Source organism: Nerophis lumbriciformis, linkage group LG36 (genome assembly GCF_033978685.3).
Source record: "Nerophis lumbriciformis linkage group LG36, RoL_Nlum_v2.1, whole genome shotgun sequence".
Lineage (NCBI taxonomy): Eukaryota > Metazoa > Chordata > Actinopteri > Syngnathiformes > Syngnathidae > Nerophis > Nerophis lumbriciformis.
The window spans coordinates 12,617,501-12,630,538 of NC_084583.2; the positions used below are offsets into that span (position 1 = coordinate 12,617,501).

General features: G+C 39.1%; 2 protein-coding genes across 2 annotated transcripts in view; both read left to right on the plus strand.

The window, feature by feature from the left end:
- LOC133576961 (uncharacterized) overlaps positions 1 to 6,255 on the plus strand; it is a 6,621-nt gene extending 366 nt beyond the window's left edge. The window contains exons 1-2 of the mRNA XM_061930402.2: positions 1 to 2,100; positions 3,871 to 6,255. The exon at positions 1 to 2,100 is cut by the window's left edge and continues 366 nt beyond it. Coding sequence (XP_061786386.2) covers positions 1 to 2,100; positions 3,871 to 6,255 — 4,485 coding nt within the window. The remainder of the gene's footprint in view (positions 2,101 to 3,870) is intronic.
- Positions 6,256 to 8,010: 1,755 nt separating this feature from the next.
- LOC133576802 (protocadherin gamma-A11-like) lies at positions 8,011 to 10,392 on the plus strand. The gene has a single exon (XM_061930143.1). The coding sequence runs from the start codon at positions 8,011 to 8,013 to the stop codon at positions 10,390 to 10,392; it is 2,382 nt and encodes a 793-aa protein (XP_061786127.1).
- The last annotated feature ends 2,646 nt before the right edge of the window (positions 10,393 to 13,038 follow it).

Sequence of the window (13,038 nt, forward strand, 5' to 3'; positions counted from 1 at the left end):
GGAGACAAGGCGTCGTGTGTCCTAAAACATGAGGTCATGCTGCAGAATCCTCTGGAGCTTCATCAAATTAATCTGCATATTCAAGATATCAATGATAACTCGCCAATATTTGATGATGACTTGATTAATTTAGAAATTCGTGAGTCAGCCGACAAAGGAGCTCGTTTTGTGATTGAAGAGGGGCACGATGCAGATATAGGACAAAATTCAGTTCAACAATATATGCTTAGAAAAAATGATAATTTCGTTCTTTCTGTCAGTGGTAACACAATAGAATTAGTTCTTGATAAAGAACTTGACCGTGAAAAACAAAATGAGATGAATTTGCTTCTCACAGCTTTAGATGGCGGCTCTCCTCAGAGATCAGGTACAGTAGTCATACACGTCACTGTGCTGGATGCTAATGATAATGTACCAGTGTTCAGCCAAGCTGTTTATAAAGCCAGTCTGCCTGAGAACTCTCCTCCTGATACAATAGTGATTAATGTTAGTGCTACTGATGCTGATGAAGGAGTGAATGGAGAAGTGAGTTATGATTTCGGACATGTTTCAGAATATGTGGAGAAGTTATTCAGTATTGATCGTAAAGTGGGTGCAATAAAAGTAATTGGAAATGTTGATTATGAATCAACAACATCATATGAAATTCGTTTGAAAGCCAAAGATGGACTAGGACTGTCATCTAATGCCAAGGTAATAATTTCTATCACTGATGTAAATGACAACGCTCCTGTAATACATTTAGAATCACTATCTAATACAGTACCAGAGAATGTATCACCTGGTACAGAGGTGGGCATCATTAATGTTCAGGACAGAGACTCTGAGAAGAACGGACAGGTCCGCTGCTCCATTACACAAAATGTCCCCTTTAAGTTAATTAATTCTATTAAAAACTATTATTCTCTGGTGACTACTGGACAATTGGACCGTGAACTAGTGTCTGATTACAACATTACAATCAGTGCCACTGACGAGGGTGCTCCTCCTCTGTCCTCCTCTAAAAGTCTTCACTTATCTGTAGCAGACATCAACGACAACCCACCTGTGTTTGAGGAACAGTCCTACAGTGCATATGTGAGTGAAAATAACAAAGCTGGCTCCACTTTATGTTCCGTTAGTGCTCGAGACCCCGACTGGAGACAGAACGGTACCGTGATTTATTCTCTGTTAGCCGCTGAGGTGAACGGTGCCCCGGTGTCCTCCTATGTATCTGTTAACGGAGACACAGGTGTGATCCACGCTGTTAAGTCATTTGATTACGAACATTTGAGGAGTTTTAAAGTCCACGTCATGGCCAGAGACAACGGTTCTCCTCCGCTGAGCAGCAACGTGAGCGTCAGTGTCTTCATATCGGATGTGAATGACAACTCTCCTCAGATACTGTACCCCTCCCCAGAGGGTAACTCCTTCATGACAGAGCTGGTCCCCAAAGCTGCACACGGAGGTTCTGTGGTGACCAAAGTGATAGCGGTGGACGCAGACTCTGGACAGAACGCCTGGCTGTCCTATCATATAGTCAAGTCCACTGATCCGGGACTTTTCACCATTGGTCTCCACAGTGGAGAGATCAGGACCCAGCGGGACATTTCTGAATCTGACAGCATGAAACAGAACCTGATTGTGGCAGTGAAAGATAACGGACAGCCCCCTCTCTCTGCCACCTGCTCCATGTATTTACTTATTTCTGATAACTTGGCTGAGGTCCCAGAACTGAAGGACATTTCTTATGACGAGAAGAATTCCAAACTGACGTCTTATCTGATCATCGCGTTGGTGTCTGTGTCCACCTTCTTTCTGACCTTCATCATCATCGTCCTGGGCGTGAGGTTTTGTCGCAGGAGAAAGCCCAGACTGTTGTTTGATGGAGCAGTTGCCATCCCCAGCGCGTATCTGCCTCCTAATTACGCAGATGTTGACGGAACCGGAACTTTACGCAGCACCTACAACTATGACGCCTACCTGACAACCGGTTCTAGAACCAGTGACTTTAAGTTTGTGTCTTCTTACAATGACAACACGCTGCCTGCTGACCAGACTCTAAGGAAAAGTCCTTCTGACTTTGATGAGATGTTTGGAGATACTCAAGGCTCCCCTGAGGTATGAGCAAAGCCATATTTCATCTTTTTTCAAACCATGCATTCATACATACAGTTGGTGGTTTTGCTGAGACTTATGGATAAATTGTTTAACTAGGTTTTTGTATCAGTATTTTTTTTTGTAATGATTTGCAAACAATAATTTCCATTGGATGTTTTATGTTTGTATTTTGTAATATGTTGCTCAATTCTAACAGTACTAAGACATGCAATCACTTCCTATTTTAATTATTTTTGCAACAGAAAGATACTTTGAGATTGTTGGTGTAATGCATGGGTCTTTGTAGTCAATGAAACATTAAACAGTGTTTTCTTCAAAAATCTGTTCTGATAGCTAACTCATATATAAATAATCATATCTAATCACCTTCTTTGTGAGTGATTATCTATATACTTTACATCAATTACATTTATATTCATAAAAAGTAGATTTTTCTTTGTTGAAAAGTAATGTCACTTGAGGCGTTGCATTGCTTTGTATCTCATTCAATGGAGTTATTCTCTTTTATACACTGTGCATATTGCCCATCACATCTAAATTTGTATCTAAAAACACGACACATTGCTGGCTTGATGGTTTCACCCCTACTGTATATTAGTTTACAATGTTTGTGCTTTCACTTGTGGGTAATATTTGGAGGTCACTTTTCACCGACATTGTTCCATTTAAAATGATAAGCGTGTGTTTTGTTTTTAATAAGTCATTTACAAAATAACATTATCTCTTACAACTTATGACATATTAGCAGAAAAAAATATTAAGTATATACAACATATCATTACATGACAGCATATTGGGAAATGTGATTTGCGATGAAATACTGTAGGCCACTGTAAAATATTGTACCTTACATGATGATTTGGCAAAATACATTGCTATTTTCATTTGTCTCATTCAAATTTTTGTCCAAAATCTCACTTTTCAAGAGGCATTATTTTGTTGTCAGAGATGCTGCCTGTATATCCATGATGGGTAATTGTTGAGTCGTTATACAATTATGAATGGTTTCATGATGAAACAGTGGATAGCATATACACAATATGTAATAGTTGTTGCTTGAAAATGCAGAGTTTGCTATTTTAATATGTAGGGTATCTTCTGTAATAGTGTGATCTCTAGACTGTTTTGGAGTGTTTCTTTTGCCTGACTTGATTCTTTTTTTGGAATGGTCTGTATTTTTCTTCATAAGGACAGATACAAAAACCAGGTATATGATAAACTGTATGTTGTGATAATTGAAAATGTAATATATAAACAATAGCTTTAAACTACAATTGATGTGTATGTTTCTCGTTATGTCCAACACATTTAGAAAATATTAAGCCTCTGTGAAATCTGACTAATACTTGTAAATATACTCTGATGTTGATCACTTGATAAGGCAGACATAATGTTTGCTACGTATTGATTAGTGACTATTAATGGTTTCATCTACACATGCATGGTAAAAGCATAGCTAATTTGGAAAATAATGGAATTTTTAAAGTATTTACATCAGTCTACATTTTTATCTGGTTGGAGTGCAACCAGGGATTACTTTGATAACACACTGGTATGTGTTTATTTGGTGTGATATTTAAAATGGACTGAAGATGTCGCTATATAACTGTCTTAAAATATGTGTGTTGCTTGGCTCTTTGTGGATGGGCGTTTTATCAAAAGCAGTCTGGTTCTAAAGAGAAAACACGCTGCATCGTTGTCAAAGAAGAACTATATGTTTTAACTAAAATCTGGATCTATTTTTCTTCATCATCTTGACGCATGTTTTTAACAATGGATTCAAGGAACACAAGGTTTATGATTTGCACCTTTTTCGCCCTCTTTTTGTTGCATTATGCATATGGAGACGTGAGCTTTTCCTTTCCTGAGGAGATGAGACGAGGATCTGTCATTGGGAATTTAGCCAAGGATCTCGGACTGGAGGCAAGCAATCTGTACGCAAGAAAAGCCCGCATCAACACGGTGGGGGGCAATAAACGTTATTGTGATCTAAACATGAAAAGCGGAGAGCTAAATGTCGCCGACAGGATTGACCGAGAGGATCTTTGTGGAGACAAGGCGTTGTGTGTCCTAAAACATGAGGTTGTGCTGCAGAATCCTCTGGAGCTTCATCAAATTAATCTGCATATTCAAGATATCAATGATAACTCGCCAATGTTTGATGATGACTTGATTAATTTAGAGATACATGAGTCAGCCGACAAAGGAGCTCGTTTTGTGATAGAAGAGGGGCACGATGCAGATATAGGACAAAATTCAGTTCAACAATATATCCTAAGAAATAATGATCATTTTGTTCTTGCTGTCAGTGGTAAGACAATAGAATTAGTTCTTGATAAAGAACTTGACCGTGAAAAGCAAAATGAGATGCATTTGCTTCTCACCGCTTTAGATGGCGGCTCTCCTCAGAGATCAGGTACAGTAGTCATACACGTCACTGCGCTGGATGCTAATGATAATGTACCAGTGTTCAGCCAAGCTGTTTATAAAGCCAGTCTGCCTGAAAACTCTCCTCCTGATACAATAGTGATTAATGTTAGTGCTACTGATGCTGATGAAGGAGTGAATGGAGAAGTGAGTTATGATTTCGGACATGTTTCAGAAAATGTGGAAAAGTTGTTCAGTATTGATCGTAAAGTGGGTGCAATAAAAGTAATTGGAACTGTTGATTATGAATCAACAACATCATATGAAATTCGTTTGAAAGCCAAAGATGGACTAGGACTGTCATCTAATGCCAAGGTGATAATTTCAATCACTGATGTAAATGACAACGCTCCTGTAATACATTTAGAATCACTGTCTAATCCAGTACCAGAGAATGTGTCACCTGGTACAGAGGTGGGCATCATTAATGTTCAGGACAGAGACTCTGAGAAGAACGGACAAGTCCGCTGCTCCATTACACAAAATGTCCCCTTTAAGTTAATACCTTCAATTAAAAACTATTATTCTCTGGTGACTACTGGACAACTGGACCGTGAACTAGTGTCTGATTACAACATTACAATCAGTGTCACTGACGAGGGCTCTCCTCCTCTGTCCTCCTCTAAAAGTCTTCACTTATCAGTAGCAGACATCAACGACAACCCACCTGTGTTTGAAGAACAGTCCTACAGCGCATATGTGAGTGAAAATAACAAAGCTGGCTCCACTTTATGTTCCGTTAGTGCTCGAGACCCTGATTGGAGACAGAACGGTACCGTGATGTATTCTCTGTTAGCTGCTGAGGTGAACGGTGCCCCGGTGTCCTCCTATGTGTCTCTTAACGGAGACACAGGTGTGATCCACGCTGTCAGGTCATTTGATTACGAACATTTGAGGAGTTTTAAAGTCCACGTCATGGCCAGAGACAACGGTTCTCCTCCGCTGAGCAGCAACGTGAGCATCAGTGTGTTCATATCGGATGTGAATGACAACTCTCCTCAGATACTGTACCCCTCCCCAGAGGGTAACTCCTTCATGACAGAGCTGGTCCCCAAAGCTGCACACGGAGGCTCTGTGGTGTCCAAAGTGATAGCGGTGGATGCAGACTCCGGACAGAACGCCTGGCTGTCCTATCATATAGTCAAGTCCACTGATCCGGGACTTTTCACCATTGGTCTCCACAGTGGAGAGATCAGGACCCAGCGGGACATTTCTGAATCTGACAGCATGAAACAGAACCTGATTGTGGCAGTGAAAGATAACGGACAGCCCCCTCTCTCTGCCACCTGCTCCATGTATTTACTTATTTCTGATAACTTGGCTGAGGTCCCAGAACTGAAGGACATTTCTTATGACGAGAAGAATTCCAAACTGACATCTTATCTCATCATCGCGCTGGTGTCTGTGTCCACCTTCTTTCTGACCTTCATCATTATCGTCTTGGGCGTTAGGTTTTGTCGCAGGAGAAAGCCCAGACTGTTGTTTGATGGAGCAGTTGCCATCCCCAGCGCATATCTGCCTCCTAATTACGCAGATGTTGACGGAACCGGAACTTTACGCAGCACCTACAACTATGACGCCTACTTGACAACAGGTTCTAGAACCAGTGACTTCAAGTTTGTGTCTTCTTACAATGACAACACGCTGCCTGCTGACCAGACTCTGAGGAAAAGTCCTTCTGACTTTGATGAGATGTTTGGAGATACTCAAGGCTCCCCTGAGGTATGAGCAAAGCCATATTTCATATTTTCTCAAACCATGCATTCATACATACAGTTGGTGGTTTGGCTGAGACTTATGGATACATTTTTTAACTAGGTTTTTGTATCAGTATTTTTTTTTGTAATGATATGCAAACAATAATTTCCATTGGATATTTTATGTTTGTATTTTGTAATATGTTGCTCAATTCTAGCAGTACTAAGACATGCAATCACTTCCTATTTTAATTATTTTTGCAACAGAAAGATACTTGGAGGTTGTTGGTGTAATACATGGGTTTTTGTAGTCAATGAAACATTAAACATTGTTTATTTCAAAAATCTGTTCTGATAGCTAACTCATATATAAATAATCATATCTAATCACCTTCTTTGTGAGTGATTATCTATATCCCTTACATCATTTACATTTATATTCATAAAAAGTAGATTTTTCTTTGTTGAAAAGTAATGTCATTTGAGAAGTTGCAGTGCTTTGTATCTCCTTCAATGGAGTTATCATGTTTTATACACTGTGCATATTGCCCATTACATCTAAATTTGTATCTAAAAACACGACACATTGCTGGCTTGATGGTTTCACCACTACTGTATATTAGTTTGCAATGTTTGTGCTTTCACATGTGGGTAATATTTGGAGGTCACTTGCCACCGACATTGTTCCATTTAAAATGATAAGTGTGTTTGTTATTAATAAGTAATTTACAAAAGAACATTCTCTCTTACAACTTATGACATATTGGCAGTAAAAATAATAAGTATATACAACATATCAATACATGACAACAATGTGATATGCGATTAAATACTGTAGGCCACTGTAAAATAAATTACCTTACATGATGATTTGGCAAAATACATTGCTATTTTGATTCGTCTCATTCAAATTGTTGTCCAAAATCTCACTTTTCAAGAGGCATTCTTTTGTTGTCAGAGATGCTGCCTGTATATCCATGATGGGTAATTGTTGAGTCGTTATACAATTATGAATGGTTTCATGATGAAACAGTGGATAGCATACACAATATGTAATAGTTGTTGCTTGAAAATGCAGAGTTTGCTATATTAATATGTAGGGTATCTTCTGTAATAGTGTGATCTCTAGACTGTTTTGGAGTGTTTCTTTTGCCTGACTTGATTCTTTTTTGGAATGGTCTGTATTTTTCTTCGTAAGGACAGATTCAAAAGGCAGGTATATGATAAACTGCATGTTGTGATAATTGAAAATAATTTAATATATATACAATAGCTTTAAGCTACAATTGATGTGTATGTTTCTCATTATGTCCAACACATTTAGAAAATATTAAGCCTCTGTGAAATCTGACTAATACTTATAATTATACTCTGATGTTGATCACTTGATAAGGCAGACATAATGTTTGCTACGTATTGATTAGTGACTATTAATGGTTTCATCTACACATGCATGGTAAAAGCATAGCTAATTTGGACAATAATGGAATTTTTAAAGTATTTACATCAGTCTACATTTTTATCTGGTTGGAGTGCAACCAGGGATTACTTTGCTAACACATGAGTTATGCTTTTATTTGGTGTGATATTTAAAATGGACTGAAGATGTCGCTATATAACTGTCTTAAAATATGTGTGTTGCTTGGCTCTTTGTGGAAGGGCGTTTTATCAAAAGCAGTCTGGTTCTAAAGAGAAAACACGCTGCATCGCTGTCAAAGAAGAACTATATGTTTTAACTAAAAGCTGGATCTATTTTTCTTCATCATCTCGACGCATGTTTTTAACAATGGAATTAAGGTGCAAACAGTTTATGATTTGCACCTTTTACACCCTCTTTTTGTTGCATTCTGCATATGGAGACGTGAGCTTTTCCTTTCCTGAGGAGATGAGACGAGGATCTGTTATTGGGAATTTAGCCAAGGATCTCGGACTGGAGGCAAGCAATCTGTACGCAAGAAAAGCCCGCATCAACACGGTGGGGGGCAGAAAACCTTATTGTGATCTAAACATGAAAAGCGGAGAGCTGATTGTCGCCGACAGGATTGACCGAGAGGATCTTTGTGGAGACAAGGCGTCGTGTGTCCTAAAACATGAGGTCATGCTGCAGAATCCTCTGGAGCTTCATCAAGTTAATCTGCATATTCAAGATATCAATGATAACTCGCCAATGTTTGATGATGACTTGATTAATTTAGAGATACATGAGTTAGCCGATAAAGGAGCTCGTTTTGTGATAGAAGAGGGGCACGATGCAGATATAGGACAAAATTCAGTTCAACAATATATCCTAAGAAAGAATGATCATTTTGTTCTTGCTGTCAGTGGTAACACAATAGAATTAGTTCTTGATAAAGAACTTGACCGTGAAAAGCAAAATGAGATGAATTTGCTTCTCACAGCTTTAGATGGCGGCTCTCCTCAGAGATCAGGTACAGTAGTCATACACGTCACTGTGCTGGATGCTAATGATAATGTACCAGTGTTCAGCCAAGCTGTTTATAAAGCCAGTCTGCCTGAAAACTCTCCTCCTGATACAATAGTGATTAATGTTAGTGCTACTGATGCTGATGAAGGAGTGAATGGAGAAGTGAGTTATGATTTCGGACATGTTTCAGAAAATGTGGAAAAGTTGTTCAGTATTGATCGTAAAGTCGGTGCAATAAAAGTAATTGGAAATGTTGATTATGAATCAACAACATCATATGAAATTCGTTTGAAAGCCAAAGATGGACTAGGACTGTCATCTAATGCCAAGGTGATTATTTCAATCACTGATGTAAATGACAACGCTCCTGTAATACATTTAGAATCACTGTCTAATCCAGTACCAGAGAATGTGTCACCTGGTACAGAGGTGGGCATCATTAATGTTCAGGACAGAGACTCTGAGAAGAACGGACAAGTCCGCTGCTCCATTACACAAAATGTCCCCTTTAAGTTAATGCATTCAATTAAAAATTATTATTCTCTGGTGACTACTGGACAACTGGACCGTGAACTAGTGTCTGATTACAACATTACAATCAGTGCCACTGACGAGGGCTCTCCTCCTCTGTCCTCCTCTAAAAGTCTTCACTTATCTGTAGCGGACATCAACGACAACCCACCTGTGTTTGAGGAACAGTCCTACAGCGCATATGTGAGTGAAAATAACAAAGCTGGCTCCACTTTATGTTCCGTTAGTGCTCGAGACCCTGACTGGAGACAGAACGGTACCGTGATTTATTCTCTGTTAGCCGCTGAGGTGAACGGTGCCCCGGTGTCCTCCTATGTATCTGTTAATGGAGACACAGGTGTGATCCACGCTGTCAGGTCATTTGATTACGAACATTTAAGGAGTTTTAAAGTCCACGTCATGGCCAGAGACAACGGTTCTCCTCCGCTGAGCAGCAACGTGAGTGTCAGTGTCTTCATATCGGATGTGAATGACAACTCTCCTCAGATACTGTACCCCTCCCCAGAGGGTAACTCCTTCATGACTGAGCTGGTCCCCAAAGCTGCACACGGAGGTTCTGTGGTGTCCAAAGTGATAGCGGTGGACGCAGACTCCGGACAGAACGCCTGGCTGTCCTATCATATAGTCAAGTCCACTGATCCGGGACTTTTCACCATCAGTCTCCACAGTGGAGAGATCAGGACCCAGCGGGACATTTCTGAATCTGACAGCATGAAACAGAACCTGATTGTGGCAGTGAAAGATAACGGACAGCCCCCTCTCTCTGCCACCTGCTCCATGTATTTACTTATTTCTGATAACTTGGCTGAGGTGCCAGAACTGAAGGACATTTCTTATGACGAGAACAATTCCAAACTGACGTCTTATCTGATCATCGCGCTGGTGTCTGTGTCCACCTTCTTTCTGACCTTCATCATCATCGTCCTGGGTGTGAGGTTTTGTCGCAGGAGAAAGCCCAGACTGTTGTTTGATGGAGCAGTTGCCATCCCCAGCGCGTATCTGCCTCCTAATTACGCAGATGTTGACGGCACAGGAACTTTACGTAGCACCTACAACTATGATGCCTACTTGACAACAGGTTCTAGAACCAGTGACTTTAAGTTTGTGTCTTCTTACAATGACAACACGCTGCCTGCTGACCAGACTTTGAGGAAAAGTCTGTCTGATTTTGATGAGATGTTTGGAGATACCCACGTTTCCCCTGAGGTATGAGCATTACCATTTTTAAGTGATATCATTGCTTTAAAAAACATGCACTCATACTGCTGGTGGTTTTTGCTGAGACTTTTTGACAAAGTGTTTTTTTTCTCAGTTGCTCTTTTGTTGTGATTACCAAACATTAGATTTCATCTGATTGTCATTTGATTATTTTTTTCTTATGGTATTTTAAGTGTCCTAAAGCATTCAATCCCTTCTTAGCTTTTTTTTTTTTTTCTACCAAAAGTAGTCGACTTATCAAAAATTGTACTCAAGTAAGAGTACCATTATGTTATAGTTATATGAGACGAGTAAAAGTATAAAGTTCTCATACAAATAATTACTTGAATAAGAGGATGTAATTTTCCAAGTATTTAGTAACTTGTAAGTAAGTTCTGATTTATTTAGTCACTATTTTTTATATGTTTTTTTGGACTACAACCATAGTGGTATTTGTGCAAAACAATAAAAACATATAGACTTTACGGCAACGTGTTTTCCCTAATTGGAAGTATAATTATTGTACTGTAGGCTCAAATGTGAACATTTCTATTGACACAAATGGCGACGCATAATACAAAGGTTGTTTTTTATTGTTTGTAAATAAATATTGAACATGTATGCTGCCTTGTCTCACGTCATGTCACTTTTTGCAGTCAGTACATTTCCATGCACTAAATTAGCTGATTTGTCAAATAATTTTGTTTTTTCAATGTTAACACCTACTGTACATATGCATTTCTTCATTGTATTTATCATGTGACTGTTGGCCATATACTGTGCACCTCTCATACAGCAGTGGGCAATTGTGGTCATTTCAGCTTGTTAACTTATGTGGTAACGTAAATACAGTAGAATAATATATTGCTACTAGCTAATAAGGTAATGCTAGTAACTGTCAAGCTCCGGATCTAACATATAACTACAACTTCCTACAACTATTTGGTGTTGTTTGTATTGTTTAATGCAGTGATTTTCAACCACTAGTGTGCTGTGAGATACAGTCTGGTGTGCCGTGGGATATTATTTAATGTCACCTATTTGGGGTAAAAAAATATTTTTTGCAAAGCAGTAATTATAGTCTGCAAATTATGTGTTGTTGTTGTGTGTCGGTGCTGTCGAGAGCTTGACAGAATAACCGTGTAATACTCTTCCATATCAGTAGGTGGCAGCAGGTAGCTAATTTCTTTGTAGATGTCGGAAACAGCGCGAGGCAGTGTGCAGGTAAAAAGTTGTCTAATGCTTAAACCAAAAATAAACAAAAGGTGAATGCCCCTAAGAAAGGGCATTGAAGCTTAGGGAAGGCTATGCAGAACAAAACTAAAACTGAACTGGCTACAAAGTAAACAAAAACAGAATGCTGGACGACAGCAAAGACTTACTGTGGAGCAAAGACGGCGTCCACAATGTACATCCGAACACGACATGACAATCAACAATGTCCACGCAAAAGAAGGATAAAAACAACTGAAATATTCTTGATACAACTGGCACCCAGCAGCTCTACACCCATGACTGCATATATGTTTAACAAATAACAATTACTGAATCATCACCATATTTTAATTGTGTCCTGTTGTCATATGTACTCTGACACATTTGTGTACAAAATAAACAAGAGGGAGATATAAAAGTAGCTTTCCTGACAAAGTACTTGATACAAGTATCCGTTTGTTAAAAAATAAAATACAAACAATATCAAAATAATGCTTCAATGGGAAATACTAAACGAGTAAAGTATATTAAAAATATGTCAAACCTTTAACAAAGTGATTACTGCAAAATCATGCTTTTTTTCGATTCTGCTCCCTTGGACTGGAGTGCGTGCCACTTTTCTCGTCGCCTTTCGTTAAATCTTGCACTTTTCCGGCCTTCTTATTATATCTCGAGGAACTCTGAAGAAACATTTATCCTTTTACGGGATAAAACAATTCCTACAGCCGAAAAAAGCACTAGCATAGGGTGTTTTTCTTCAAGAAAGGCTAAATGGTACCGAGTACCCAATGAGAACAGACACTCTTGACCACCATGCATATTTATTAAACCGGACGTGACGTCATGTAAATCCAAGCATAGTTTTTTTTTTTTTTAATGAAGTCAAACGTCACTTGTGCTTAAGTTGAATTGGTGAAACAAAGTCATGTGACAGGGACCACTGGAAGAAGGCTGGCGAGCCAAATGAAATAAGTCTTTGCAAGCAGTAATCAATAAATAAAATACATGTAGTGATCGGAATGAGGCCCAATAAATGAAAATAAAAGTATAGTGTTTCTTCTTCACAAACATACTTGTCAGGACTGGGACTATGGCTAGGTTTGTTCTCCCGTGGTGCAAATTAACATTTGGACCAGACATGGCGTGAAGGTGAAGACATGTTTAATTTTACTATAACAAAAAGAACAAACTAAAGGCGCGCACAAGGCGGAAGTACAAACTTGACAAATGAAACCAATACTTGCACGTGGGCAAAAAACTAAGGACATGAACAAAAGTTGCTAACTGTGGCATGAATCGAAAAAACTTACTTGGACAGGGCATGAAGTACGCAGAGGTAAACAGAGTGTGACAGAGGTATGATGTCGCCAGGGAGATTTCCTGGCAACAATGTGTTTAAATAATAGTGACATGATTAAAGACAAGTGCGTGAGTCGTGAGGGCAGG

Coding starts and splice junctions, on each gene's coding strand:
- LOC133576802 (XM_061930143.1), top strand. CDS start 8,011: ATGGAATTAAGGTGCAAACAGTTTATGATTTGCACCTTTTACACCCTC.